This window comes from Zonotrichia albicollis, chromosome 7 (assembly GCF_047830755.1).
Source record: "Zonotrichia albicollis isolate bZonAlb1 chromosome 7, bZonAlb1.hap1, whole genome shotgun sequence".
NCBI lineage: Eukaryota > Metazoa > Chordata > Aves > Passeriformes > Passerellidae > Zonotrichia > Zonotrichia albicollis.
The window spans coordinates 34613855-34641782 of record NC_133825.1 but is presented as its reverse complement, the minus strand read 5'-3'; the positions used below and the strand labels follow the sequence as shown (position 1 = coordinate 34641782).

At 37.5% G+C, this 27928-nt stretch overlaps 1 protein-coding gene across 4 annotated transcripts in view; it reads left to right on the top strand.

Annotated features, from left to right (window-relative positions):
• The window catches only part of PLCE1 (phospholipase C epsilon 1), a 136557-nt gene that overhangs the window by 99684 nt on the left and 8945 nt on the right, over positions 1 to 27928 (top strand). For 3 of the 4 annotated variants that reach the window (XM_074544987.1, XM_074544986.1, XM_074544989.1), the window contains 20 exons: positions 125 to 333; positions 2893 to 2934; positions 4585 to 5251; positions 5741 to 5923; positions 6777 to 6894; positions 7274 to 7433; positions 10571 to 10693; positions 10778 to 10914; positions 11820 to 12058; positions 13059 to 13120; positions 13281 to 13446; positions 15248 to 15355; positions 15807 to 15923; positions 16006 to 16164; positions 17168 to 17291; positions 19378 to 19502; positions 20153 to 20270; positions 24490 to 24621; positions 25821 to 26111; positions 27036 to 27199. In XM_074544987.1, the coding sequence (XP_074401088.1) occupies positions 125 to 333; positions 2893 to 2934; positions 4585 to 5251; positions 5741 to 5923; positions 6777 to 6894; positions 7274 to 7433; positions 10571 to 10693; positions 10778 to 10914; positions 11820 to 12058; positions 13059 to 13120; positions 13281 to 13446; positions 15248 to 15355; positions 15807 to 15923; positions 16006 to 16164; positions 17168 to 17291; positions 19378 to 19502; positions 20153 to 20270; positions 24490 to 24621; positions 25821 to 26111; positions 27036 to 27199 (3444 nt within the window). The remainder of the gene's footprint in view (positions 1 to 124; positions 334 to 2892; positions 2935 to 4584; positions 5252 to 5740; positions 5924 to 6776; positions 6895 to 7273; positions 7434 to 10570; positions 10694 to 10777; positions 10915 to 11819; positions 12059 to 13058; positions 13121 to 13280; positions 13447 to 15247; positions 15356 to 15806; positions 15924 to 16005; positions 16165 to 17167; positions 17292 to 19377; positions 19503 to 20152; positions 20271 to 24489; positions 24622 to 25820; positions 26112 to 27035; positions 27200 to 27928) is intronic. The other variant, XM_074544988.1, reaches the window with a different exon arrangement.

Genomic DNA, 27928 nt, shown 5'->3' with positions numbered 1-27928 from the left:
ATCCCATGGGAAGCAATTAGGAAATATACACTAAATGTTCTTAATAGTAAATATTCCTACAGTGAGAAGTAGATGACACAATGTTCTATTTGTAGCTGTACTAATCTTTTAAATATCTCTATAGTTTGTTTCAGATTACAGTGGACAAGATAATTTCCTACAACGAGTAGGCCAGGATGGTTTAAATAATCCAGAAAAAGAATCAACAACAAACAGTATCTTTCAAACAATTCGGAGCTGCAATCGCAGTTTGGAGTCTGAAGAGGGTGAAGATAATGTCAGTGAAGGGAGCAGCTCAAGGAAAAACTCCTTGAAGGACAAAAACCGCTACCAGTAGGTCTCATTTTATTTACTGTCACCACTTCTATATGTCATGGATTTGGTCTTTGATTTTCTTTTACCAAGGCTTGCCTTTTGAAATAAGAGCAACTTCAGCATCTTTCCTTGTATTTACCCATTTCCAGTTCAGAACTTTTCTCCCCTGATACTCAACTGCTTGGAAACTCTCTGTATAGCTGTATTTTCCCTTATGATGTAGTTACTTCCTCTCATGATAAGGGTAAATCCTTTTTGTCTTACATAGAGAGCTTTAAAAATCCACAGTTACAATTACAATTTTGATCTCTAGCGACAGGAATAGCACCAGGACATATTTGCTATCAGAGCTCAGAACATTATATTCTGCATGCTCAGGCAGTGTTCTGGCCCCTTCAAAAAAAAGGGTTATTTATTATCCTTCAAAAGACTTCTTCTTTTAAGGACATGTTACTTTGAGGGGTTTCAGTTTTGTCCAGGAAACATTCATGTGTGAGTACATATTTTGAATTTTCAGGTTGCTGTAGTCCTGCTATTTTGCAAAGAAGTTTACTTCATTGTGCTCTGTGTAAAAAAAGGCAGTGTTCAGTCTGATTTCACTTTGAAGACGACTCTTGAAGACTGTACTAGTCACCAGCGGGAAATACAGGAAATGTAAAACTTAGGACATCACAGGATGTTCTAGATTGCTGCTTTGCAGAGAAGTTTCATTGCAAAGCCCATGTAGACATAGGTGGGTCAGGTCAGCTTTCGACTAAGTAACTGTGTTAGACTAACTTCAAATTAAGTAACAGAACTTTACTGCTCTGAGGTAAAGCATTGTAAAATTACGTGAGGGCTTGCATAAAAAACATGCTTAAGTCACTGCTTGAGTTATTTTACTGATAATGTGTGTCAGAAATATCAATATGTTCAGAACTATCCAACTTACTTCACCTACTTAAACATTGAATATAAAAAGTGACTGCCTGAGAGGCAACTGCTATCTTCCTGTTTAAAATGCATTTATTTCATTAACATGTAATTCTAAATTTCATTTAAAATAAATCATCATGATTTCCTGAAAGAATGGTTTCTAATAGAATTATTCACATCTGGCTTTAGTTGCTTCTGGGAAGTGGTGCACTAGATTAAGCCAAGAAAGACAGACCCACTTCTCTGCCCACGTATGCTGTCTCTTGACTTACTTCAATTAATACTTTCAAGTACTAATACTTTCTTCCAGAAATTATTTTTTGTTAATTAATATGCCTTGAGATCAACTTGCAAATTACAGTTCAAATGGTGAATACATGAGGCATATAAACACTTCACTTGGATGAACAAAATAGAAATTAAATGGAGTTCCTTTTTTTATGTCTTTATGAAATAATTTCTTGGTAAATTACTTATGCTTTATTCATAAATGTAATATAGTGAGTTGCACTCCAAACTAAAGTAGGAATTCAGTTTTTTAAAAATCCCAGTATGAATCTGAAAGGAACATTTAAAATTTAAATGAACAAAACTGCAGATAGGTAATTAAAGTTGTGTTTCCTGGTTCAGGCCACTACCTACTCAGTTATGAATGTCTGTACTTCTGATGCAGTAAATACTGATTTTAGCAGTAAAATACTTGTAGGAGAATAGTTCTGAAAGTACTGATTCAACTCAAGTGTCTCACAGGCTTTGGAAATTCCTTCTTCACTTGCCATGTTGTTCCTGGGCATGCAGAGAACTGAGTGAGGCACAGGAGCAAATTGCTACAGAGGCAGATGAGCCGTGTCCTGCTCTACTTGTATGGAGGCTGTGTTTGGTTTATTTTTATTCCTATGAATAACTAAAGGATTCTAAGGAAGAAATTTAGTCCTCTTTCTGGTGAGACCTGTCATATTTGGATACAGTGTTATAAAATCCAAATTATACCCTAATTATGCATTATCTGATAATTGTAACATTGTGGTCATAAAGGCAGAAAAATACACTGCAAAACATGTTTCTCATTACTTTGTAATTGTAAGAAAGATTTTCAATTAGTTTTTCTTTTGATGATTTGGATTAGTATTGTGGAACATGAATGCTCCAAAGCTGGTAGGTTAATTTGATTTGAAGAAAATGAAAGGCATCTAATAAAATCAGTGGGCAATGGGTATAATTACTTTCCTAGTTGCGTTAGCAAATAAGCTCCATCGCTCTGTAGTCAGCGACCCAGCTAATTGCCCTTGATTTCTGTACATGCCAGATAAATGTCAAACATTAATCTTTCTTAGAACTCTGTTCTGATGATTAATAAATTTACAAAAAATAAAGGTGTGCAGGAAAATGGGGAAAAAAACACCAACCAAATTTGAAGTAGAGTTTTTATGAAATTGTTAATTATTGAGTGACCTATGAAGATACTCCTTACTTTGAATCATTGCTTCATTAGCCTCATCTTATCTTCACATTTAAACTTTTCCAATTATGGTAAATAACATATAAAATAGTGGTGGAAAACGTCAGGGGTTTTCTTTTCTTTTTGTATACCTTACAATTTTCTCCTCTAAAACTGCAATCTGTGTCACTGTTTTCTTTACTTTTCATTTCCTTGCCTCTCAGGGCAGCACATGTAAAGAAAGCCCCGGGTCCAGCCCAGGCTCTGTAAGTGCTCTCAGGAATTGGCAGCGGTGTCGCTTTTGGCAGCTCGTGGCAGAGGCTCCATTTCTGTGTGTGCTTGGCTTACCCGCTTCTTGTGCGTTCCAGTCTGCAGCCTGCAACATGTGAAACCAGGCATCAGCAAAGCTCTGCCATTGCTGCCTCTGCTGTGATAGACTCCTCCAGCCATGCACAGCTGCTCTCCAAATACATGCTACAGCATTTGTACAGAGACCTGTTCCATTGTTTTGAGGGCGTAGGGGAGAAAGAGCTGCTTCAGTTTTTGTTTCATTTTAAAATGTAATTTTATATAATACAGATAAATATTTCAATTTACATATGTCTAGTAAGACAATTTATATCAGCTCAGTCAAAACACATGACCTTTATTTGTAGCAACATTTCTTAAAGAAACTAGGCTACACTTAAGACCAATGCAGTTATTTTGTCAGTCCCTTCACAACAAGCAATAAAACCTCTACCTGTTTGCCACTTTTTTTTAAATTTGGTGAAGAGACAGAGATCTCACCCATTAATAAATTCATAGAGGAATCATTGCTGTATAGAATGAGGGAAAAATTCAGATTAATTTGTCATCCAGGTAGAGGAGAGTTTGAGGAAAAGCTGATGATCATCTGTGCTGTTTAGCACTCGGGGAGATGGTGTATGTGACTTGGAAACACGACATGAGTCATCTTTGGCTTAGTTGGTAGGTAAGGGGCGGGAACTAGGAGTACTGTGGTGCTAAGAAGGGGAAGCAAAGAGGGTATTAGGACAAGATATCTTGAAGGATATGTAGAAGAAGATGGTTTTTATTTTATTGCCTGGATATCCTTAGGAAAATATGCTTGATTAGTTCTGTTGTACACAGAACAGTTTGTCCTTGTTTATGTTCACTGAAGTACCCAAAGAGCATATTGAACATTTCTGCATTTATACATGTTAGAGACTTCTGCAGGGAAGACATTTCATTTTAAGTACCTCTCCTATTAGCTCAGTATTGTTGTTCTTTATCTACTGTTTCTAATTTTGGCAAAATATATCAGAAATTTTGGCTGCTGCATACAAGTTTATGTTAATATTTTCTTTAAGTAAAATAAAATTTCTTATGGAAAGTATCTGATAAAATTATTTGTGCATTCTTATGAGGAAGATATGTATTTTAACCAATATTTTACTTATTTTAATCAGAATAATATACAATGTGAAAGGTCTGCACATTAAATCAGTAATAGAACAGAGATTAGAAGTCCTGTCTGAAATGTGCTATATCCTCTAACAGTTTCCACATATGGCACTTAATATTTCAGCTGAAGCAATCTTACACAGAGGATTTAAAAACTGGTATCACTTGGCCTTAAGAACCAATCAGACACTCTTTATTATTAATGCAAAGTTTGGAAAGGTCTAGGAAAGTATAATGTTATTGTTTCAGGAGTTACAAGTAATTGTAACAGCATCTCTTAACTGATGCAAAATTGCACTAACATAAATTATAGTACTTCAGAAACTACACAAGTTCTTGTAAGTCCCAATTATATAGTGATGATAGTATTCCCTGCATTTAAACTACAGCAGAAAAAATATTCATCAAGCATAGCACAAGTCAGTACATGTATCACTAAATATAAATCTCTCATCTTTGCTCACTTGCAGATTTCTCATTGGAGATCTTTCAGACTCTGAAAGTGACATATTTGAGCAGTTGAAAGAATGGGACACCAGTTCAACAGAAGAGCAGCAAAAGGCTTTCTGCCATGGGATAGAGCTCATTCCCTGGTACGTGTTGTCCATCCGGGCTGACGTCCATCAGTTCATGCAGCAAGGGGCGACCGTCATTCATTACGACCAGGAGACACATCTCTCCGCTCGCTGCTTCCTCCAGCTCCAGCCTGACAATAGTACTTTGACTTGGACAAAACCCACCACAGTTTGCCCTGCGAATGCTAGGGCAAAACTGAGTGTGCTGGGCAATACTGCTGAGCTTGGTAAATACCAGTTTCTTGGTAATACTGGGCTGGTGGAAGGCTTTTTGGACTTGTTTTCAGCCAAGGCTGTATATATGGGACACTCAGGCATTGATATGCACACTGTGTGTGTTCAAAATAAGCTTTGCAATATGTCCCTTGAAGAAAATGGTATAACACTACTTTATGGACTTCAGACTACTGATAATAAGTTGCTGCACTTTGTTGCTCCAAAATACACTGCCAGAATGCTGTATGATGGATTGCTGGAATTGACTAAAGCTGTAAGAAAAATGAGGAGATTCCCTGATCAAAGACTACAGTGGCTACGGAAACAGTATGTCAGCCTTTACCAGGTAAAAAATGCTGTGATTCTCTATAAAAAAGTTTAAAAATATCAACAACTTAATGTAATGCAATTAGTTTCCATCATAAGTAAGATTAGATTAAAGATTAACAGTAAATCTCCAATTTTGTAACACAGATTAAGCAGCAAAATCTGATTCTCCACACAAGGTTATGTCAAACCTTGCAAGTGCCCAATACACTGAGGTTAAATTTTTTTTCTTACAAAGCTCTTCATATATTTGGAGTTTTGAAATAAGTATTTTTTTAAGGAAAAAACAATGACTATAGTTTAAAAGGGCACGAAAATAATGAGTGATAATAGTTAGGGCCAAAAACATCCCCAAAGCAGCAAACAAAATAGCCCTGGGGAATTCACTCAGTAATCAGAAATTGTCTCCTCTTGATGTTTCTTTCATTGGTTCCTCAGAGATCTATATTATTGCTTTAAAAATGTGTCCTTATTCTCCTTGTTTTGTTAACACTGAGAATCTTTGTAGGAGGATGGAAGGTTTGAAGGCCCAACCTTGGCTCAGGCTGTTGAGCTGTTTGGAGGCAGACGATGGAGTGCAAGAAGCACAGGCACCGGATCTCTCACCAAAAGCACTGAGAAGCCCAATGTGCAGAGGAACAACACTCTGGGAATCAGTACAGCTAAGAAAAAGAAGAAAGTACTCATCAGGGTAGAATATTTTGTTATTCACGTGTTTTGTTTCCTCCTTGCAGTCACTCTGTAGCTGTGTTCAGAACCAGAGAAAAGAAGTTTGATGATGATGATGGTGATGATGATTTTTAAACTGTTTATTGTCATTTCAGGTTTGAGGATTATTATTTTCCAGTTGTTTGTTCTTATCTCATGCTTGCAGCGTTGTTAGGATGTGTAGGTGCCAGGGCTAACAGACTGGGACAGAATCTTCTTGCAGCCTTTAGGTGCTACCTCCATATAAAGATAAAATACTGGTGGTGATAAAAATCTTAACATGCAAAGTGGTGTCTGGAGGTTGGTGTAATTTTTTTTAATCCTTTATGCTTTCATGTTTCAAAAAACACTACCATTGTTATTCCACGTTGCATTAGATTGCATTTTGTCTTGTGTGGGTGACAGGAACATGACCTAGTCTGACAGTCTCCTCTTTTCCTGGACAAAACTGCTTCCAACAATAGGCAGGAGAGAGGAAAATGCAGGACTAGCACCTCTGCGCTACCCACATTTTCTAGTGGGCAGGTAGAAAGATTCTCAAATGACAAGATCCATCCTCTTTAGGGCTCCAGTGCACCAGTGAAATAGTGTAAAATCAGCTGCAGCATTCTAGAGAGGCACAATCATTATCTTCTGTCTGGTGTCAAACTGAGGTAACACCTAATGGTCCCATGCTATGCATCTGTTTAAGTTGTCTCTTTTCTACTGTTACTGGCCTCACAGGAGTCTGTTTCCTAAGGAATAGCTGATTTTTCTCATGATTTTGTTACAGATTGTACTGAAATGAAGTGGAAATAGTAGGTTTGGGATGTTTATTATTATGCTCATTATTTTAGGGTGAAAGTGGAGAGGCCACTGATGATGAAATGGCAACTCGGAAGGCAAAAAGCTGTAAGGAATATCGTAATAGAAGTGGTTCAGATCCTCAAGATATTGATGAACAAGAAGAACCAGGTAAATATATTGCTTCAGTAATTAAAAATCTGTCAAGGTTTTGCTCAAAGCCTTTTTAGGCAGATATTTTTTGTAGTGTTAAAAATAAACTTATAAAGCTACTTTTGCAGTTGAAACTCCAAATCTGTGAACTCTGAAATTAATTTCTTTAGTTGTTCATGATTGTTCTTTCATTTAGTTTCAGTAGCATTCCCTTTCTATTCAGATAAAATACATTCGTAATGTTGTTCAGTACATACTTTTTTAACTGTTTTGGGACAAAGCTGGAATCCTGCTAGTGTCTTACTGTGTTTTAATGAATTTTCATATAGGTCTCCTGGACAAAAGCATTTTTATTGGGCCAAATGTAATTGTGATGAAAACTTTATTTTTTCCTTAGATCAAAATATTATTATTAATGCTTCTCCATCTAACAACCTTCCATCAAGAAGAGCTCACTCTCTGACAGCATCTGGATCTCCCAACTTAGGAGCCACATCATCTTCACCAGCAAGACCAGTCTCCTCTCCTGTAATATCATCAAGCAAAAGTCAGTCTAGGTAAGGGCAAAATCCATTTGATGGAAAAAAGAAAAGAAGCTACTATTACTTATTTATTATCTAATGTGGGGTTTGTGCCCAACTGGCAAAATCTGACAAAAACAGCACCAGAAATGTCATTAGCCTTTTTGTAGACATCTAAAACACATTTGTAGGAGAACACAAGACATTTAAGCTGAAATGCCATGAATCTGAGGATGGCTTTGTAGCAAGTCCCTGAGCAGCATGTTTTCAGTTTATATCTGTTACAGAAGCAGATTGGAATGCTGTTCCAAAGCTGCACAAATACAGAGATTAACTCTTTCTCCAGATCTTCTCCAAAACATTATAGGCATTTTCTGAATAGTGAAAATCAACAGAAATGTTATAGATGTGTGAGCTGAGGTTCTGAGGTTTCTCAGCATAAATAATTTCTACCTGAGGGAGTAATAGCCTCTGCTGACATTCCTGGTGATGGCTGAAGTACTATATTGGGAAATGGAGGAACCAATTTGGAATCTCTTACAGGTGTCTTTTTCTTGAACATTCATCCTTTCTGTGCCACTCAGGCAGTGTGAAAGGTTGTGCTGTTGCAATATGTGCAGTATCATAGTGCACTATTATATTCATGCTATAGATACTAATGGTGATGGTAGTAGTAATTACAGTATTAATAATAGTTCAGAGATGTGGACAGTACTTTATAACATACAAGAAGACAATCTCTGAGGAGGCTTTCCAGTGCGTTTCTGGAGAAGGATTGCTGAAATATCATTATGAATATGAATCTTGGGGGTTCCAGGAGAGAACAGTAAACAATAGAAGGGATTACTGCTGCTGATAGAACATTTTATTTGTAGAGACATGTCTTGTACAGTGGTTTCAGTTGTGTATTTCTTGGGTATTGTATTTATACTTAAAATAGTTGGATTTGGCAACAGGTGGGATTAGTAGAGTCGCCTGTGGACATGTGTGGTTGGGTTAATGCTGCTTTGTGAGCCTCTGTGTTCCTTTTGTTTTCCACTGTCATTCACAAACTTGGATTTGTCTTGGTAAGCAATTTTTTTTTTTGGTAATGGTGAGAACAGCTTTATTTTACACTGAACTGAAGAAATACTGCTTTACAATCTCTAGAAAATTATTCCATGTTTTGCAAATCTCCTTTTTGCTTTTATGCTAAAATAGTTGTTGTCTCTAAATTAGATTAAAAGGTTCAATGGAGAACTCACATTCCCTGGAAAAGGACAGCTAATATTCTTTTAAATCCTCTCAGGCCTGGGTTTCTGCATGGATCTGTGTGTAGCTAAGCACTGTGGACCTCCCCCAGTTACCACAGGTTTTCCCTGGCAACGTTGCCTGGCACTTGCACAGCATCACTTTGCAGAGCAGTCCCAACTTTGCTGTGACCCTTCCTGACAGAACTTGCTCAGGATGTACCTTATGGCTGTTTCATCTGTCCTGAAGGAGTCTTTGACATATTTGACCCATTATCTTGACCCTGTTTTAATGAGCCATTAATAAATTTGGAGCACTGGAGAGAGTTTTATTCTGAACACAAGTAGTTTGCAGCTGCTTTTGTCATTCCTTCCAAGCAGATGGGCATCTGATGAATTTCCAAGTTCCTTGGAAATCTAGTGCTGCTTGTAAAGTGGAGGAAGCAGGAGGATGGTTGATAAGATCCTGGGACACAGAGGACAGTATATGGAAAACTAGAGATGGTGGCTTCTTCGGGAAGAGAGAGTAAACCTCCTCACTCAGCAGTCAATCCAGATTGCTACTAATTGCAATTTTGGTGGTTGGATTTTGGCTTTTTTATTTAAACCTTTTGTTTGTATTGTTTTCCCATTACTCTGGAAGATAATCTTTAGTGATCAGATTGGGTGAAATGGTGAGCATTTTCTTCTGCTCTTGGTCTCCCATTTGGTACTCTGCAGTTCCAATCTGTTTTCTGGAATCTAGAGGCTTTCCTCATCATGGTTTATTTTTCCTGTCTTATAAAAATGCTGGGAATTGTTCTAGCTAAAAAAGTTTTATGCAGTATGTCAGTACTTTCCATAGTGATGTCAAACAAATCCAATATTATCAACTAAAGTAGATGGTATTTTTTAATACTTTTAAATCACACTTTGTTTTCAATTGCATGCATCCATCCATTGCCAGGAGTGAACTCAGGAATCTGGTCCAGCCTATTTGTGTGGAAAGTCACCTGCTTGCAGGCATGTCCTTAGGAATACTGGACAACAAGCTGGTCCTGTTTTTCCATCACAGCTGTCTGAACTATTTGTACTGAGCCTGATGGCAAAATTCGTAGAAGAATGGATCAGTATATTTGAACATTACAGAGCAATGAAATGTGACATGTGATCCGTTATTTTGAAGGAAATACTGTAACTTGTGCAGTTAATTATGGTTCAAACTAGATAGTTCTTGATATTTGTGTTGTTGCTTAGATCCTGCCCTTTTCAGGGTGCTGTTGCTGGCAGATCCCATTCCTGTAATGTGTGTTCATTGGTGTTTAGGCCCAGGAAGGGGCTCTGCATCTCAGCCCCTCATTGCAAGTTACTCCATGTAGTTCACTAAGGACTTGTTCATAGTGCTCAAGTAAGGCCTAACTGTACTTATCAGTGCAAATCCTCTAGAAGTCAAAGATTTTGGGACGTGACTTTTGGAAATGTGCTGGTTCTACTTCAGAAATGTTCAGCTGCACAATTTAGATTAATGATTGCAGTTACAGAACAATCTGTTTTATTATTTTGTCTTCAATGGACCTTATACACAGCCTGCATTACAAGAATCTTGGCATTGTTTTCTTTAAAGGGAAAATAAGTGCTTTCATTTGTGCCATGTACATCAGACCTTTATCCGCATGAAATTTTAAAAGTTATTTAAAAATTTAAATTAAGTTTTAAAATAATATATGTTATTCATTCTGATAAAGTTTACAGTTGTCTTGAAGAAAAAAAATAGCTGCTATAAACCTAGAAGGTAGAAAACATCATTATGCATCTTAGAAGATGGTGCTTTATTTGCTTCTTCCAGATACTGGTAATAAATGCATTAAGGAGAGCACAAATAAACTGTTAATATGTTAATGCATAATATTTCAGTTAAGTAGAAGTTTAATGTAACTAAACTACAGCAGTCTTTTTTTGATTTAGCACATGGAGCAGCAGTAGCTGGCATGGCCGTGTCAAAGGAGGAATGAAAGGATTTCAGAACTTCATGGTGTCTGATAGTAACATGACTTTTGTGGAATTTGTAGAGCTCTTCAAATCTTTCAGGTAAAAGATTTTTTTTTCTGTACTAATTTCATTCATCCAAGTTTGTAAAAGAGCAAAAATTGAATTTTTCTGTTCTTTTTGCAGTGTCCGTAGCCGCAAGGATCTGAAAGACCTTTTTGATGTTTACGCTGTGCCTTGCAATCGATCTGGCTTAGAGCCTGCTCCACTTTATACTAATTTGAAGATTGATGAAAATAGCTGTGGATTCCAGCCTGATTTAGGTTTGTTAAGGAGAAAAATGCAATTGTTAGACTACTGAGCAGCTTCAATTGTTTCACTTAATAAAATGTGTCTCAGTCAGTCTCCTTATCAGTTACGAGTGTAAGTAGAGGACTGCTGCCATGCCTCCACTAATACTAGTTAGTGGGCTATAAGAGAAAAATGAAGGGAAAGAAAAATATTCCAGCTTTCCATTAGCCAGATGTATTTGTAACTGGTAATAGCAGAGGAATAAAACTTGTTGCTGAATGGCTGAGCTCAGGAATCTGTACAGATTGCAGGAGTTCTGGAAAGGCTAAAACACTGAGCAAATATAGGGAGGAGAAATTAAGAGGCTGTGCCCTGTGTCCCATTTGGCTGTTTTTTTCTTATCTACTTTCCTAGTGGATCTGCTTTATGTGGGATAAAGGGGAAGGAAGCCTCTGTCCCCCTTTGCATTCCTCAGTTACCATAATCTAAGTCTGGGATTTTCGCCACATGTAAAGAAAAGTCTTTCTGCCAAGCAACTTGTGGGGAGGGTGCGGAACAATTGGCATATGAAACTGGAAGAAGATAAAGGGCAATTGAACAGTAAGGGTGTGGGGTTGCACACAGTGAAGGAAAGGCTTTGAGGCTGTTTGTGGTGATGAGATAGAGCAGGAGAATCCTGGGTGTGTAAGAGGCCGTGGATCCGTGTTAAAGGTTCCAGGATTTTGTTCAGAGTAATTGGATACTTGTAATCTGCTCACATGCATGCTTAATTCTCTCTTTTATTAGTGGGTAGAAACGAGATGATTTTGTTCTAATTTACTGCTAAAAACCCAGTGAGATACTTGTGTGTATTGTATACTAGATTATCTTCTATACAGGATATGTAATACACATAATTTTTTTAGCTTATACTGTTATTTCCTCATTTTTTTTTAAGATTTGTTGACTAGAAATGTTTCAGACCTTGGTTTGTTCATTAAGAGCAGGCAGCAGCTATCAGACAACCAGAGGCAAATATCTGATGCTATTGCTGCTGCCAGCATTGTAACCAATGGTACTGGAGTTGAAAGCACATCACTGGGAGTGTTTGGAGTAGGAATCCAGCAGCTGAACGACTTCCTAGTGAATTGCCAAGGAGAACACTGCACCTATGATGAAATCCTCAGTATTATCCAGGTCTGTAATACAAATATCTTGCAATTCCTTTTTACTAGAACTCCAGTTACTTCCATTTTCCCCATTAACATTGTGTGTTGTTCAGAATAGCATCTGTGTGGGTATCTCCTTTCACACTGATATTGTCTCTACAGTTTACTTGAATTTAAAATTTAATACTATCCTTATTTTGGACTAGAAAATTGTATGGATGTCAATAAATATATCCATTAAAAATGCAAATAAATAGTTTTATTAGCAATGTGTACTTTAGCAGAGAAGGGATGTCACCACCTACAAAAAGTGTTTATGACTTTTTTTTTTATTTTTTCTTTGTCTGGCCCCATATTTGATTGAGCATAATCTTACATTGGAACTTTAAAAAGCACCATTTCCACATATTTTTGTTTTATTGTAAAAAATCTTCCAGAGCAAACATGGCCACTTTATTCCCTTATGTACTATGGCTGAAGATTTTAGAAACTGTGTAGAAAACTTTTTATTCCTTCAAATTCCTCCATGTGTAATTAATATACTCCAAAACTAAGTCCCTTTTTAACAGTTAACAAAGGCTAAAAACTATATATAAACTACCAACATGTAAGATAGAATTGCAGAGTTTAAAAGACAGAAATTCTAAAGAAACTTCAAATTGGAATACCACAACTCTTGTTGACATGGTGGTATGTTGTATTTAAGCATATTAGGTAGGAGTAGGACACCTGATCATAAATCTTTCTTAATTGCAAATTAATGGCTGTCTCAGCTTGGAACAGGAGGTTGGATTAGGCAACATCTCTTTCAACCTGAATGCCTCTTTGATTTATGATTATGCTTTTAGTATGTTTGTGTAGTCATTTGTAAAACACAGTTTGCAGGCACCTGATCACTTTATCCACAAAGAGACTGTGTTTAAATACTAACTGTTTAGTGCTATGAGCAGACTACATATAAAAACATGACAAAGACATGTTTCTAAAAATTTTTATTATTTACATCTTTGATTTCTTCCTCCTCATAGAAATTTGAACCTAGTGTGAACATGTGCCAGCAGGGGCTGCTATCTTTTGAAGGATTTGCAAGGTAATTACTTATGTGCTTTTATATATATATATACATATATATATATATATATATATTTGTATGTATATATAAAAAGATGATACCAGTGTATTGATGTTTCTCAGAGAGTCACAAAATGCTCATCACAGTATAAAATTTCCTCACATCTTCTCACTTCTAGATTTTTGATGGATAAAGACAACTTTGCCTCCAAAAATGATGAATCACAGGAGAATGCTGAGGACTTGCACTTTCCCCTCTCATATTACTACATAGAATCCTCACACAATACTTACCTTACTGGCCATCAGCTTAAAGGGGAGTCCTCAGTGGAGCTGTACAGCCAGGTATGCAAGATTGGATTGTTGTGTAGCTTTCAACATGAACTTGTTTGTTTTACTGGCAAGTTTCAGGAACGTGACCTTTTTGCTTTGAAAATCTAGATGTCCTAAACCCCTGCTTGCAAAACGTTGGAAAACATGATGTGTGGGAAAGCTGCCTGTAAGCACAGTTGTGCTCAAATGCCTTTTCTAAAGCAAAAAAAATGGGTTTAGTTTGAGATTCATAGCATTTAGACACCAGTCGGTCTGACCCAACCTACTAAAATTAGACGTTCCCACAGGAAAGACTGATCTAATATTTTAGTTCATTCAGATGTCAGAAACACTACTGAGATACTGTACATTGCACTGCAAAGACTAATTTCAAATAGAACTATAACTTCTAAAAACGTTACTTCTAGGAATATTTTACAGTTTTTGCTTATTGGGGAAGGAACAATTTCTCCCTTGGGCTTTCAGTTCTGTATTTGTTTGTGTGTATATTATTTATATATATATATATATATATATTTGTATGTTTATGTGTTTACAAAATGCTGGAGAAAGCATCAAACTTCCTGGCAGCAGTGTTTTCATTATGCTGAGAGTTAATGAGAGTTAATGACTCATCACTGAGAATGGACTCATCTGGTGTCCCCTATGCTCCTTCACCTCGGGCTATAGGCAGAGAGGTGAGGCTGTGTTAGGAAATCCTGAATAACACAAATGCACTGAGTAATGCAGTTGCAGAGGTTCCTGTACTAGCACTGCACGGTGATCTTAGTATTGTGTTGGTAATAGACGGGAAGTGAGATAGAGATCAACTGCCTTCAAAGTTTGCGTGATTAAGAAAAGCTTCTTCCTGTCCCTCAAGTACTTGTTGCCAGCTGAAGGGGCACTTTGGTCTGGCTCAGTGTGTCTGGCTCTCAGAGAAGTGGTGGCGTGCCAGCTATGGACACAACTGTCTGAAATAAAATTATTCAGGTTTTGAGTAGAAGTAATTTTTTCTTTGTTCTTGAATGGTTTTGCTGGAAATGGTTTTAATTTTTGGGATCTTTCTATTCAGTAAAATATTAGCTTGTAGTACAGATGGCAGGCATGCTAAATACTGATCACAATAATAAGGTGGGCTGCCAAAAGATGGATTAACTCATCTCTTCCTTCATCCTTCCTCTTTGCTTCCTTAGTTTTCTAGCAATGGCTTTCTAAAAGAAATAAATTAATAATTTAAAAAATGATGAATGAATTGATGGCTGTAAATAGCTTGATATAATTGATTAACATGGCCTGGCACATTTCCATTGTAACTATTCTCATAGAAGCTTCTCAAGACTTCATTTTCAGACTATCTTTTATTTATAAAGCTAATAATAACAAAAAAAAAACCAGCAAACAAACTGCAGATGCTTTCTCCATAAGTCATCATGAGAGCAACCTGAAAGAAATTGCCATGTTCCTTTATAGCTGTTTTTGCAGGTAAAAATATGGGAATGTTTCTCTCTCTCAGCAAATTAAGCTATGCAATAAGAACCACCTGCTGCAAACAGATTCCATGTGTCCTATATGATACCATGATTTTCAAAGCTTTATGGTAATTCTCCCAAGAATATACATGCTTTGCTTAATTTTCCCAGTCTTTTTCAATGGGAAATAAGGAATTCAGTTAGGGAATGGAGTTAGCTGGGGGCTGTACATTCCATGGACTGTTCACTTCACAGAGATTGCTCTTTCCAGCAATTTCGCTGAATCACTGGGCTTTCATTCAGCTCTGCTTTGATGGCATGATACTGTGGCTTAGATGTGCTTACACTGTTCAATTGCATTTTAGGTTCTTTTACAAGGCTGCAGAAGCGTAGAATTGGACTGCTGGGATGGTGATGATGGCATGCCTATCATTTATCATGGGCACACTCTTACTACAAAGATCTCTTTTAAGGTATGCTGGTAATGCATGTAGAAGCAAAAAAAATGAGAAGTTATTTTTTCCGTAATGAAGGGGAAAAGAAATTGCCTACTAGAAAAATAAAAATTCTAATGGGCTAAATTCTAACAGAATATAAACTATGGATTATGTCAGACATTAAATTCTCAGCGGTAAATATGCTTTCAAGTTAGTTTTTGTAGCATATGTAACGTAATTTTCTGTCGTGTTGTTGGTACCTAAGTAACAAAAGTGTTACCACCTGTGTTGTAACAAGTGGTAGTGCAAGTGTGCTTGCATTACTCTGTGCTTTCAAAGCAAGATGACAGCTTGGTTTGAAAGCACAGAGTGGCCTCTTCCTTCTTGCAGAGGAAGGCTGATGTCTCCCGTCTCAGCTAGCAGTAGGTAACTGAGAGCTGCAGGATGCTGCTGTGCTTTTTCAATGGCCTCTGTCTGTCTGTGGCAGGAGGTGGTGGAAGCCATCGACCGCAACGCGTTCATTACCTCCGACATGCCGGTCATCATCTCCATAGAGAACCACTGCTCGCTGCCCCAGCAGCGCAAGATGGCCGAGATCTTCAAGGTGGGCCCTGCACTGTGCTCAGGTATTCCCAGCACGAGCCCTGGGGCTTTCCATAACACATCACCTGTTCTTGATATTTCAGAGTGTATTTGGAGATAAGTTGGTGACAAAGTTTTTATTTGAGAGTGACTTTTCTGATGATCCCATGCTGCCTTCCCCTGGTCAACTGAGAAGAAAAATCCTGCTTAAAAACAAAAAGCTGAAAGCCCATCAAACTCCAGTGGATATATTGAAACAAAAGGTACAGTCCTTCCTTAACAGCTAGCAGTGAGACCCAACTCTTGTTAGAAATAGTTCATTTGTGTTTGAAGTTTTTGCTAATCCCAATGTACAGCAGAATAATCTAATGCACATTCATGCTTGGATAACTCACAGTGAATTGCAGTGCTTTCAGATAAGTAGACAACACATACAGTAAATTATAGCTACAGCTTAACTAAATTTTAGTGTCTATTAATTTTATAAAACTTCATAATATTATGATTAACACCACATGCCCTGTGTGACAAATATAAATAAATCTTTTTCTCTGAGATTTTAACATTTACTATTCATGTTTATTGAGAAAGAGTCATATGCATTGAGTATGTGTGTGTATTTACAGTATGTAGTCATTTTTGGTAGAGTTCTGCTTTGTTTCTTTTTTCAAATTCAAGCCAGTCAAATACTTGATTTTGTAATTGACTTTCTGTGGTAGACTCTGCTACTCAAATGGTGTTTATTCCCATGTGAGAATCTTTTTGATTTCTAGAATTTAGGGCTGCATCTCAAGTAGTCTTAATCTAATAATGTCTGTGGTTACTCAGCAGTTCAATTGAATCCTTGAAAACTAATTGCCATTACTCAAAATGTAAACACAATTGCATTAGACTTAAATTCTTGTTATCAGATGATAACACTGATCATACCCAGTATATAGATATTCTCCATCTTTTGAAAAAGTATTTAACTGTTTCTGAAACAGCATATCTCAGACTGGAAAAAGATAGTCTTGAATGATGTGCAACTTTGACATATTTCCATAATAAATTAGGTTTCATATCTTATTAAGTGTTTTTCTTGCAGTGCAATTTCTCTTTATGTTCAAACCCCCAAAGTGGTATTTTAGTGTGATCTCAACAATCTTACCTATTTCTCACTTAATATATTCAGTGCTTTCATAGAAACAAAACAAGATACAAACATGAAAACTCTTTTTCTCTTCAAAAGTACTTAGCAATGATGTAGTGTTTCTGTTGTTGTAGGCTCACCAACTGGCACATTTGCAAGCACAGGCTAACAATGGGGCTAGCAACCCCACACCCACCAATGAAGAGGAAGAAGATGAGGAAGATGAATATGACTATGACTATGAATCTCTCTCTGATGGTAACTATATTTATTTCTTTCTTTGTTTTTTACAGTGCTTTTGTTAGAACTGTAGTAATAAGATGTGAATATTCTAGTTCAAGCATGCGCTGGGTAAGCAGTGTCTTTGCATGAGTCTGAGAAGGCTGAAATTCTTCAGCTGGTGGAGAAGAGGGGTAAGTAGGAAGCAGATTTACTAAGTCATGAAGTGATGGATTAAGGGAAGCACAGAATGTTACTCGTTAGATCTAGCAAGTGCTCAGTAAAGCAAGTGGAAGATCAGTCTAAAATAGGTAAAATATTTGTTTGTGCAGCTGGTAGTAAACTTCTGGAATGTGCTGCCTTGGGAAATTGCAGAGCCAAATAGCATCAGCATATTAAAAAAAAAGGATTGGACAAATTCATGAAGAGATGTATAAGCAGTTGTTATTGGTAGCAGTATTTGGTCCAACATCCTATTATTCAGTGATTGTGGTTGTTGGGGTGGTGATTAGTGGCTGGTTGCTCCGTTGCCACTTTCAGAAAGAATACTGGGCTAGATGGACAACTGGTCTGACAGAGCTGGGGATGTTCTCCTGAGTGAGCAGCTTCACTCACTGCACTTTTCATTCTGCTGGGAACCCATTTAAGTTCTAGGTGTCATGTCCTGCAGCACAGGCTTCTTTCCAGGTGGTCTCTTGTTTACAATACTTGTTCCTCTGTTTAGTGATTTTAAAAATAGGCACAAAATTGACAAATGCAGTTCAAGACTTGACACTGCTTGTGGAATAGCAATGTTATTTATGAGTTTGATGTCAATGCTGCCTTCAGTTGCATTTTGCCTGAACGTTGGCCTAGCTGGCTACTTGAGCATACTCTTTGTGAGCAACAGGGTGGAGATGCTGTAGATGTAAATTGCAGTGAAAACTCAAATCTTTGCTAACAGATTTGCTGAGGAAATTTTGGAAACTGATTGCAGTAAGTGAGTAAGTGGCTTTTCAGCACTGTTCTAGTTAAGAGAAGTCTTGAAAAATCTGAAGCTAGCAAGAAACATTTACACCTTCCAGTATGTGAAGGAATCTGCAGCATGGTTTACTATTTTATTACAATGATTATTCTTTGAAGTCTTTAATTATCTTAATATTTTGTTAAAACTAATCTAAATAATAGTCTGTAAACTTTCTAAAAGAGATTCAGTTTTAATTTTCTTACCGATACATTTTTTTTGTGTAAGGCTAATAGTTTTACAACTGACACTTACTTTTCATATCTCTGGCTCTAAGTCTTAATTCCCTTTACTCTTATTCCCTCTCTGACTCGTTTCCCTGTAGCTGATGTCCTTAATGCTTCTCCTGCTCCTAACAACCAGGAAGGTAAAAGCCACTTGGTTGAGCATTTTAACTGCATGAAATCAGCACTGCATCTTCAGCCTGTTCAGTGTGACAGTGTGAATATATAGCTTCTACTTCATATTATAAATGCAAGCAGATATTCTTACATGGCATTGTTAACTGGTCAGGAGCTGTTAGAAGCCTGCATGTGTGACACTTGTTATGCATAAAAAGAATATGGTCAAAGCATCAGGATTATCAAGAATAAATTGAAACCATTCCTTTTGCGACAACTGTAACATTTTGAAAGACCACATCATTATGAGGCATACTGTTCTCTGAAAAATACATAGCTTTGAAGAGGTACTTCTGTAGATGCAAAAAATACTTGTACATGATAAAAGTAAGGAGAGGAAAGCCAAAAATTGCTGTACAAAATGTTTACATATTTGACGGAGTTAATTGTGCTTGGTCTTTGGCATTTTTTTGTCATTCAGGAATACCAGTTATTTTCAGATGGCAAACTTAATTTATTAGATGGTTTGGTTGTAAAGATCTTCTGAGCACAAAAGGATGGGCTTTAAAGGAAAGGCAGTGTCTTAACCAAACTGAAGCATAAAATTTTTAACTAGAAGCTTACTACTAGAGGATGATGCTCTGACCAGTAAATGCATTATTTTAGCATCTAATTATTCATATAAGATTCACAACACTGTCCACAAATATTGTTAATTCAAGTTAAATTTCCAGTTGAAATTGTTTGGTTTTATGTTTATTAAAATCCCATTAATTTTTAGATAATATTCTTGAAGATCGACCTGAGAATAAATTATCAAGTGATAAACTGCAGTTTGAATATAATGAAGAGACTGCCAAACGACTAAAGAAGGCTGATGGTGCTACTTACAATAACAAAGGAAAGGTAGTTCTGCTTTTTCCCTCTTTCTTCTCAGCTGCACTTTTATATATAACCAGGTTCAAAAGGATTTGGACAGTTTAGGTAACTGAGACATCAGATAGCAAATGCACTTTAATGAAGAGAAACAATAGAAAGCATGCAGAGACACCAGAGAAAATAGCCTAAGTAGAACAAATGCTCAACATACTGTTCAAGAAATGTCCTCAGAGGTTATAGTATATGTAGGCTGCTTGGCTGAAAATTAATATTGATGGAACTGAAGATTTCATCTGAATCTTCAGCATCTTTATGCTTCAAAATAAGTTTAAAATGCTGCACTATGATATCAGATAATCACAGCACCTCTTATTAAATCATCTGGAAAAAGAACCAGTATATTGCTGTTTAGTGTTTTGTAGATTCTTCTCAACAGGGATGTGTTTGTTTTGTCTAAATGTTTGTAGAACTGACAGAATAAGGCCTTTACACACTACTGCAGAATCAGTAACAGGTATTGATCAGAAATGTGCACATGGGAGGGAGATTTGTTAGGTGAGAACAGAAACCATATAGGAAGAAAGTGATAAAATATTTCAAAGACCTAAGTAAGATATGCAACAGTCCTTCTGCATTCTGTAATACTATTATTAAATGTTCTTGGTATTATCACTCAGGTTTACGACATGGAGCTGGGTGAAGAATTCTATCTTCCACAGAACAAGAAGGAAAGCAGACAGATAGCCCCAGAGCTATCAGATCTTGTCATTTACTGTCAGGCAGTAAAGTTCCCTGGTGAGTGCACTGCCCTGTTTTATTGCTTTAAGCTGTCTAACTCCTGGAGACTTTATGTTTATGTTTTGAATTAGTTTGAAGTAGTTGAGGAGGTCCTTTCTTCATGATTTGGTAGTCTTCGTAATAGCAGCTCCTGGCTGAGAAGCAGTGTTCATAAATTATGTGAATACATACTGTTTGTCATATTAAAATGTTTACAAAAGTGAAATTTGCCAGTCTTCACAACTTAGACAACTGCTTCACTGCCAAATGCCAGATGACAGAAAGCTTTATCTTAAGAGCTCTGAGTTTCCATGTAAGGACCTACTGAATTAAGAAGGAGAATATTCTTAAGGCCTTGAAGGTAGAGTGTGTCACATTTCTTTAAGTGACCTCTGTTTAGTGTGTTTCACCTTTGCCTCCAGCTGCATTTTCTGTTCTTTCCCAAGTGGACAGGAGAGGAGCCATTTGCAGGGGTAAAGCATCTTCTCACAGGGTGAGTGAGGGCAGCTGCTTGCAGACTCTCACCCAGTCTTCATGGAAGCAGTTATGGAAATCAGAAAATGTTCTTCTGTACATAGGAAGAATAACTTTTGCAGAGAAAAGGAGGAGGAATAACTAAAGAGATCACTGATAGGCACTTGTTCAGTACTGAAATATGAGGTTGGGTATATTTTGGCTCATACTATGTACATAAATACTTTTAAATTGGGAATTTATTGTTTATTGATATGTTTAATGCTTTGAATGAAAAATCTGCTCTTTAGTGCAATGGTTCTCTGTGGAAAAATTAGCAATTCTGCCAAATCATGATCTTACACAAACAGAACTTTAATCAGATTAGAGAAGCTAACCAAACACAAAATAGTGTCAAATAGGCAAGATAAACATGCTGAAAAATGGACAGACATTCTTTTATAACTTCAAAAATTGTAGGTGTCACTTGTAAAAATAATGCCTTCTAAATATCCAAATCTGATACTCTTTTTAATGAAATCTGCAATGAGATATATTTCAAGTAAAATATTTTCTTTTAAGAAAATATATTCAAGATTAAATGGGGATAGTTTGGGTTGTTCCAAGCATTTTGACACGTAAAAAATTCTGATGTTCTAAGAAAACTTTGAAGTATTTAATTTTTAATGTAATACTGGTTATTAAAGAAATACCTGCTTTCCTTCTCAAATTTCTTCTTATTCCTCTAAAGGGATCATGAATAGAACAATTTAGAACATTATCTCTTTTCACAGATGAACACATAAAGCTGTAGAAATTACTTTTCCAGCGAACTTTGTCTCCTTTGAGACAAATACTGCCTCCTCTGGAGGAATGTAGGCTTCCATGGCCCCCAGGCCGCTGGTTGGATTGCTCTGCTCAACTGGAGGGCACAGCTGTGCTGCAGTGCCCTACCCAGTATTGCCCGTGAATGATGGGAGCAAGGCTGCTAGATCCATGACTGTGAGCTCTGGTGCCTGTGTTCCTAACCAGCTCAGAAAATGCAAGAGTTTTGGAAATAGGGAGGGTAGAATTCATGTCAGTGTCTGATCAATGGTGTAAATACTTTATTTCTTCTGTCTTCATATAATTTTGTTCTGTGTTTACACTTGCCTACATCCCTGAATGTTAAACGCTGATTTGTGACTATAAAAAAGGACGAGGACCATAATGTTCACTTACCCTAACCTACTGGGTAACACAGACTTCCCTAAGTGTTCCCTGGTCAAAACAGAATTTATCATGTGGAGAAAATAATGTTTCTTGTTTATAAAACCTCTGGTAACAAGGAACCCACCATGGCTCTTGTTGTTTCTGTGCTCCTTGGCCTAACAGTCCTTGCTTAACTTGAATTCCAGTGTGTTGGATATCATTGTACCATTACCTGGGAGGCTGGAGGTCTGTTCTCTTGGGTCACCCAAGCTGAGGGCAGTGGAGCACCCCTGAGCACTGCTACTGGCACATGGCTCATCCCCTTGGTGCTGAGATCCTTACACAATGAGTAGAGAAACTCAGTACATGAGAGCAGGATTTGCACAATCAAGTGGAGGGGGCAGGGAACAACCTGCGCTCACCAGCATGAAATTTGTCACCATCATCTCCATCATATCAGATTACCTACCCCTATAATAGCACTTCTCAAGAAACTAAAGTGAACATAAAAAGGGGCACCCTGCATATGAAAATCCTGTAAATTCCCTTTTAAGGTCTGCAAACCTGCAGACTTTCTGTTGGTTGGAAACTCACAGTGAGAAGGTGGCAATCACAGCTTAACCTGTTATGTTAGTGTGGTGAGAGGGAGCAGGGCAGGGAAGCTTGCAATCCTCTGGATTGAGTCCAGAAGCAGTAAAGCACTGTGCTTGTGTCTAACACATGAGAGGGGCACTGAATTCTGTAACTTGAAAAACATGGCACAGGGGATGTAGGGAAACACAGAACATTTACTCTGACGCTGTGGTAGTACAGTAGGATTTGTGTACAGTATGGTGGAATCTGAGCTGGTCCTACTTTGACCAGAGTTGGACCAGATGACTTCCATATCCTTGTCAACCTCTATTATTTTGTGATTTGATGATTCTGTGAATTGGTAAAGCTTTGTTTTGAAGTCAAATTTAAATTGGAATGAAAAATGGAGCTTGTGTGTGGGAGGAGATGTGTGACATGCAGAGCATGGGAGAGACTGAAAGGAAGCTGCCAGCTGCAGTGTGCCCTGTGGCATCACGCTGGGCTGTCAGCCCTGGGCTCTGCACTGCTCTCTGCTGATTTATGAGGTCAGTTTGTTTCCTCAGTGACTGTCTCCACAACAGGACTTTGAAACTGGATCTTACTTGCCAAATCCATTTGATCCATTCTAAACTGGATTTAAATAGTGCTGGAAGCACACAGTGCATAACTGCTCATTCTCCAATTCAATTCATATTCCTTGATCCCAGTTTCTACCATCTTCTGTGGTTTATGTGTATGCTTTGGCCCAAAGAGACAATACATCTCCAACATGGAAAACATTTATGTATGTTCTCAATTTTACTAACCCAAGCAGTTCCATTGAAATTGTGTGCATAATTTTAGTAAGTACATGTACACATGCCATAGAGATTGAGAGCTGAAAATTTGCAGCTGTGGGCAGACTTCAATCAGAAGAGGCCAATGTATCCTCTTGGTGATTCACATTTGTGTTTGAAATATTAGTATTAAATCCAGAACTGTCTTTAGGCAGGTGTGAATTGATGTGACTTAAAGTGGAAAGTTTTAGGAGTCACCGTTAGGCATGTAACAGTGTATTTGCTTTGTTACATTCCATATCACAAATACATCTTGGGTTTCTGAGAGCATCCCACATCTCACTGCTGTGGGTGCCAGAATAATTATTGTGCACTTTAATTTTGATCTGCTTTGTGCTCTCTCCAAGCCAACAGAAAAAAACTGACCTTAAGTGGGATTAAGTCTGTTTACTTCACCAGGATTCAGGTCATGACTTTTAATGATTATGTTTCTAGAATGCACAAGTTTGAATAATAGCTATACTAGAGCTTTCCAGCTCCACTCCTAGTATGTATTGGGTATTAAATATGTAATGGATTTTGCACGCCTAACTGTATTTAGCAATACTGAAGTATAAATAAACAGAAGAAGAGGAATCTGAAAACATTTTTTGAAGTTAAACTGTTTAATCAACAGCATTTGGACATATAATATTTATAATATTATATCTTTCAATCATGATCTTGCATTTATTTAATTACGTAGGTATTGTAACCTAGATTAATTTCATTATATTCGCTACTGATTTATTGCTTCTGTAGGAAAGATTTTTATTTTTTTAAATTATTCCTAGGATGAATACATTGGGACTGTTACTGCATAGTTTTTTAGTATCAGTTTGGACCATTTAGTAATTTGAGAGGAAGCCTTTACCTTCTTCAAGCCAAAAAGTAAAATGGAGAAAAGTTATATCACACAGAGAGGATTGTATATTTTATTGTTTCATATGGGTTTCTATATACGTTTTATAAATGTATGCATATATGCATTATATATGAAACTATGCATAATATATAAATATATATAAAAGTGTGTATATATTTAAAGATGTTAAGATTAAATTGTGGAGAAAATACACTGTTTGTCCTGTGTGCTATATAACAAGAGTATTCATACCTTCAAAAATAATGTAAAATATGGTGGAAAATGTCATGCCCTCTTGGTCATGTTTTTTGGCTCATTTATTTTGCATTTATGGGAATAGGCTTGTCAACTCTAAACCCATCTGGCTCTAGCAGAGGAAAAGAAAGAAAAAGCAGGAAGTCCATTTTTGGCAACAATCCTGGCAGGCTGAGCCCTGGGGAGTCAGCTGCTCTTGCCAAAGCATCTGGAAAAGGTAAAGTTAGCATCTTCTTTCACCAGTCACGTGGAATGACACTGTAATCCAACACATGTAGCAGACCAAGTTGTTAAAGATCAAATACTTCACAATGTGTAAAACGTTAAACTTTGGAATGGTTTTTTGTTAGCACAGCAGCTATTACAGTACCACTATTACAACTGAAGTGGTGAGTGTGGAATATTAGGATTACTTGATCAGAAATGTGATGACCCTAATTCATAAGCAATTTGAAACTAATGTACATTTTAAGTATCTTGAAATTTATATTTTTAAAGACATAAGTGAATATTTTCAAAGTACAAATGAAAGCCAGGACTGCTGGGCTGGTCCAGAAGAGAATTTTTATTGTCTGAAGTAGAATTTAGAGGCCTGAAATTTGGCCAAGTCCAAATGCATAATTGTGCAAATTAGACTCTGTAGGTGATTCAGTTTGTGAACCTGGAAATTGTGCCTCTGCCTAGGAACAGATGTAAAGAAATGCAGAGAAAGTACAGGAAAGGCTCTGGAGCGGGAGTAAGGCCCAGATCCCCTGCCTTTCAAGTGAGTGCCATAAACAGATATTTTGAACTCATTTTCTGGCTCAGGGAGGGTTGTATTTCTTGTAGCCCAAGGGCATGGCTGCAGCAGACACGAGAGATTTCCTTCTAGAGGCCAGTGTCCTAAAAATTAAGAAGTGTGGTGCCGTATTCTAAAGCATATAAGTATTTTGCTGCCTTTTTCCCCAAATTCTGCAGTCTCTGTAGACTGTTTGGAAAATTAGCAGATGGCTTTCAGTCTTGCCTCTCTTCCTCATGTAAAATGCATAAATGAGAAGAAGGGAATTTTATTCCTTTATTTCATTTTTTTATTCCTTAATTTAATTTTTTATTCCTTAATTTAATTTTTTTATTCCTTAATTTTTAATTCCTAAATTTTTCCTAACTGACAAATGCCAGTTAGGTATATATTTATGAAAGTGCTTGTTAGCACATCTAATCATGGTATTATTTCAATACTTGGACATTGTGTTTCCTCTCAAGGATTGTTCGTACTGTGTCAGAAGGACTGTGACACTTGTCCTGGGAAGTGTCATTTTCCAGGATCACCTTTTTCTACCATAACCAAAGCACACACACACACTCCACTAGAAAACCTTGCGTTTGTGGAGCCTCTGGGCCTGCAGCCGTACCTTGAGGGCACTGTTTGTTTTCCAGGTCCCTTTGATGCGATGCGGCCGACCTGGGAAGATCCTTGCTCTCCTTACAACTCTCCAGCCTCCCTCAGTGCCATCATAAGGACTCCCAAGTGCTACCACATCTCGTCCCTGAACGAGAACGCTGCCAAGCGGCTCTGCAGGCGCTACTCGCAGAAGCTGATCCAGCACACCACCTGCCAGCTGCTGAGGACCTACCCCGCTGCCACGCGCATCGACTCCTCCAACCCACAGCCCCTCATCTTCTGGCTCCACGGCGTGCAGCTCGTGGCTCTGAACTACCAAACAGACGGTAAGGCTGCACAAACACAGGGTTTAGTACGTTGGAAATGTGACAGGAGGCCTTAAGTTGTGAATTTGTGTTTTCCCTATTTATTTTTCCCTGCTCTTCCAAGGGGACCTTCCTGTACCTGCAGCCCAGCCACAAGCAGGTTCATACCACAAGAGTCTGGTCCATGAGGGCAGTGACCTCAGAGTCCAGGCGCTTTATGCTAGTGCACCAGGTTCTCTGATAACCCAGAAGTGCCTGGACAGCAATACTTCCATTTTTATTTTTATTTTATTGATGAAGGCTGGTTTTTTTCCTCCCAGTTCAAGTAACTCTTATCCCTTCCTGATAATTTCAAGCATAAAAAAGTGCTGAACTACTTTTCACTTGGAAGTGCTGCCTTGGATGTTGGTTTAATGTTGATCAAAACATTTTTTGAATATTTGCTATCCTATCTTGTGTTCCTTCACATTTTCCATGGAGGATCCATTAGGTCATCTACAGTGCTATACAGAGCCTGGCATTAGCTCAGTTTGTTAGAGCATGGTGCTAACAACATCAAGGCTGTGTGTTTGATCCCCAGTGGGACATTCTCTTAAGAGATGGACATGATGATCCTTATGGGTCCCTTCCAACTCAGAATATTCTGTGATTCTGTGATTCATTATACAGTTCAGGGCACATTCCTAGAAACTTCCCAGAGAACTGTTGTAGGCAAGCCCTACAGCTCAATAAAGACAATGGAAAGGAAAAAATGAACTGTTCTTAGAGTTTTGTGTAATTACTGGATAGGTTGGACACATAAATCACAGATAGTTGTGAAAACCAGGAATAGTACATAACTAAAATAGTTTAAAAAGATATTTCAAACATGACTTTGCCTTCACTGTTGCGGTTTTTCCATTGTACCATTGCTCTCTGTCAGTTTTGGCTGCCTTAATTTCGCAGATCTTCCTCTGCAACTCAACGCAGCAATGTTTGAGGCTAACGGTGGCTGTGGATATGTGCTGAAACCTCCAGTTCTGTGGGATAAAAACTGTTCTATGTACCAGCATTTTTGTCCATTGGAAAGAGATCTTGATAATAAGGAGCCAGCTATATATTCTTTAACAGTAAGTACATTAAAAGGGAATTTGATACAGGCAAACAGATAGAAGTGGACAATATACAACTACAGTCTTTAACCAGTATTGAAGTCACTTTTTATGCTTCTAAATGAAAAGATTGAATCTTTCAATGTTGCTTCCAAAGGTCAGCCTAACTGACAGAAATTGGAGAGGAAAGGAACAAAGATTTGTCTTTATTTCATTGTATTGGCTGATTTGTATCCATAGTTACTTCCCCTGTTTCCTTCACAGTATTTGTTGAAACTCAGTCCTGAAAGCATTTTCCCTGGGACTACACAACTGTGTAAAATTACACATGTGCCTTGATGTTCTACACATTTGTGAACACTTGAAAAGCTGCACAAAAAGCCATTATGAAAAGCTGTACTGAGTCTTGAAAAAATATTTTTTTGTAAGTCATATAACAAGATATGTAATTCATGGATTTGTGGCCAAAAAAATGTACTCTCAGAAGCTAGTCCTTTCCAGGAAATGTGTCAGAAAAGTGAAATTCATAAGAACCAGAATTTTCCCAACTGTGGTAATTGCGCACTTAATTCTTGTGTTGAGTATGCCAGAGCTCAGTGCCATCACCCCAGAGTAATGGAGAAGAAAGTGATCCTTTTTGACTGCATTACTGGTACATTGATTGTGGATTAATGTTCAGATGCCTTGAACAGTTGTATTTTTTCAGAGGAAAGATACCAGAGCAGTGGTGTTGGGGGTGAGACAATT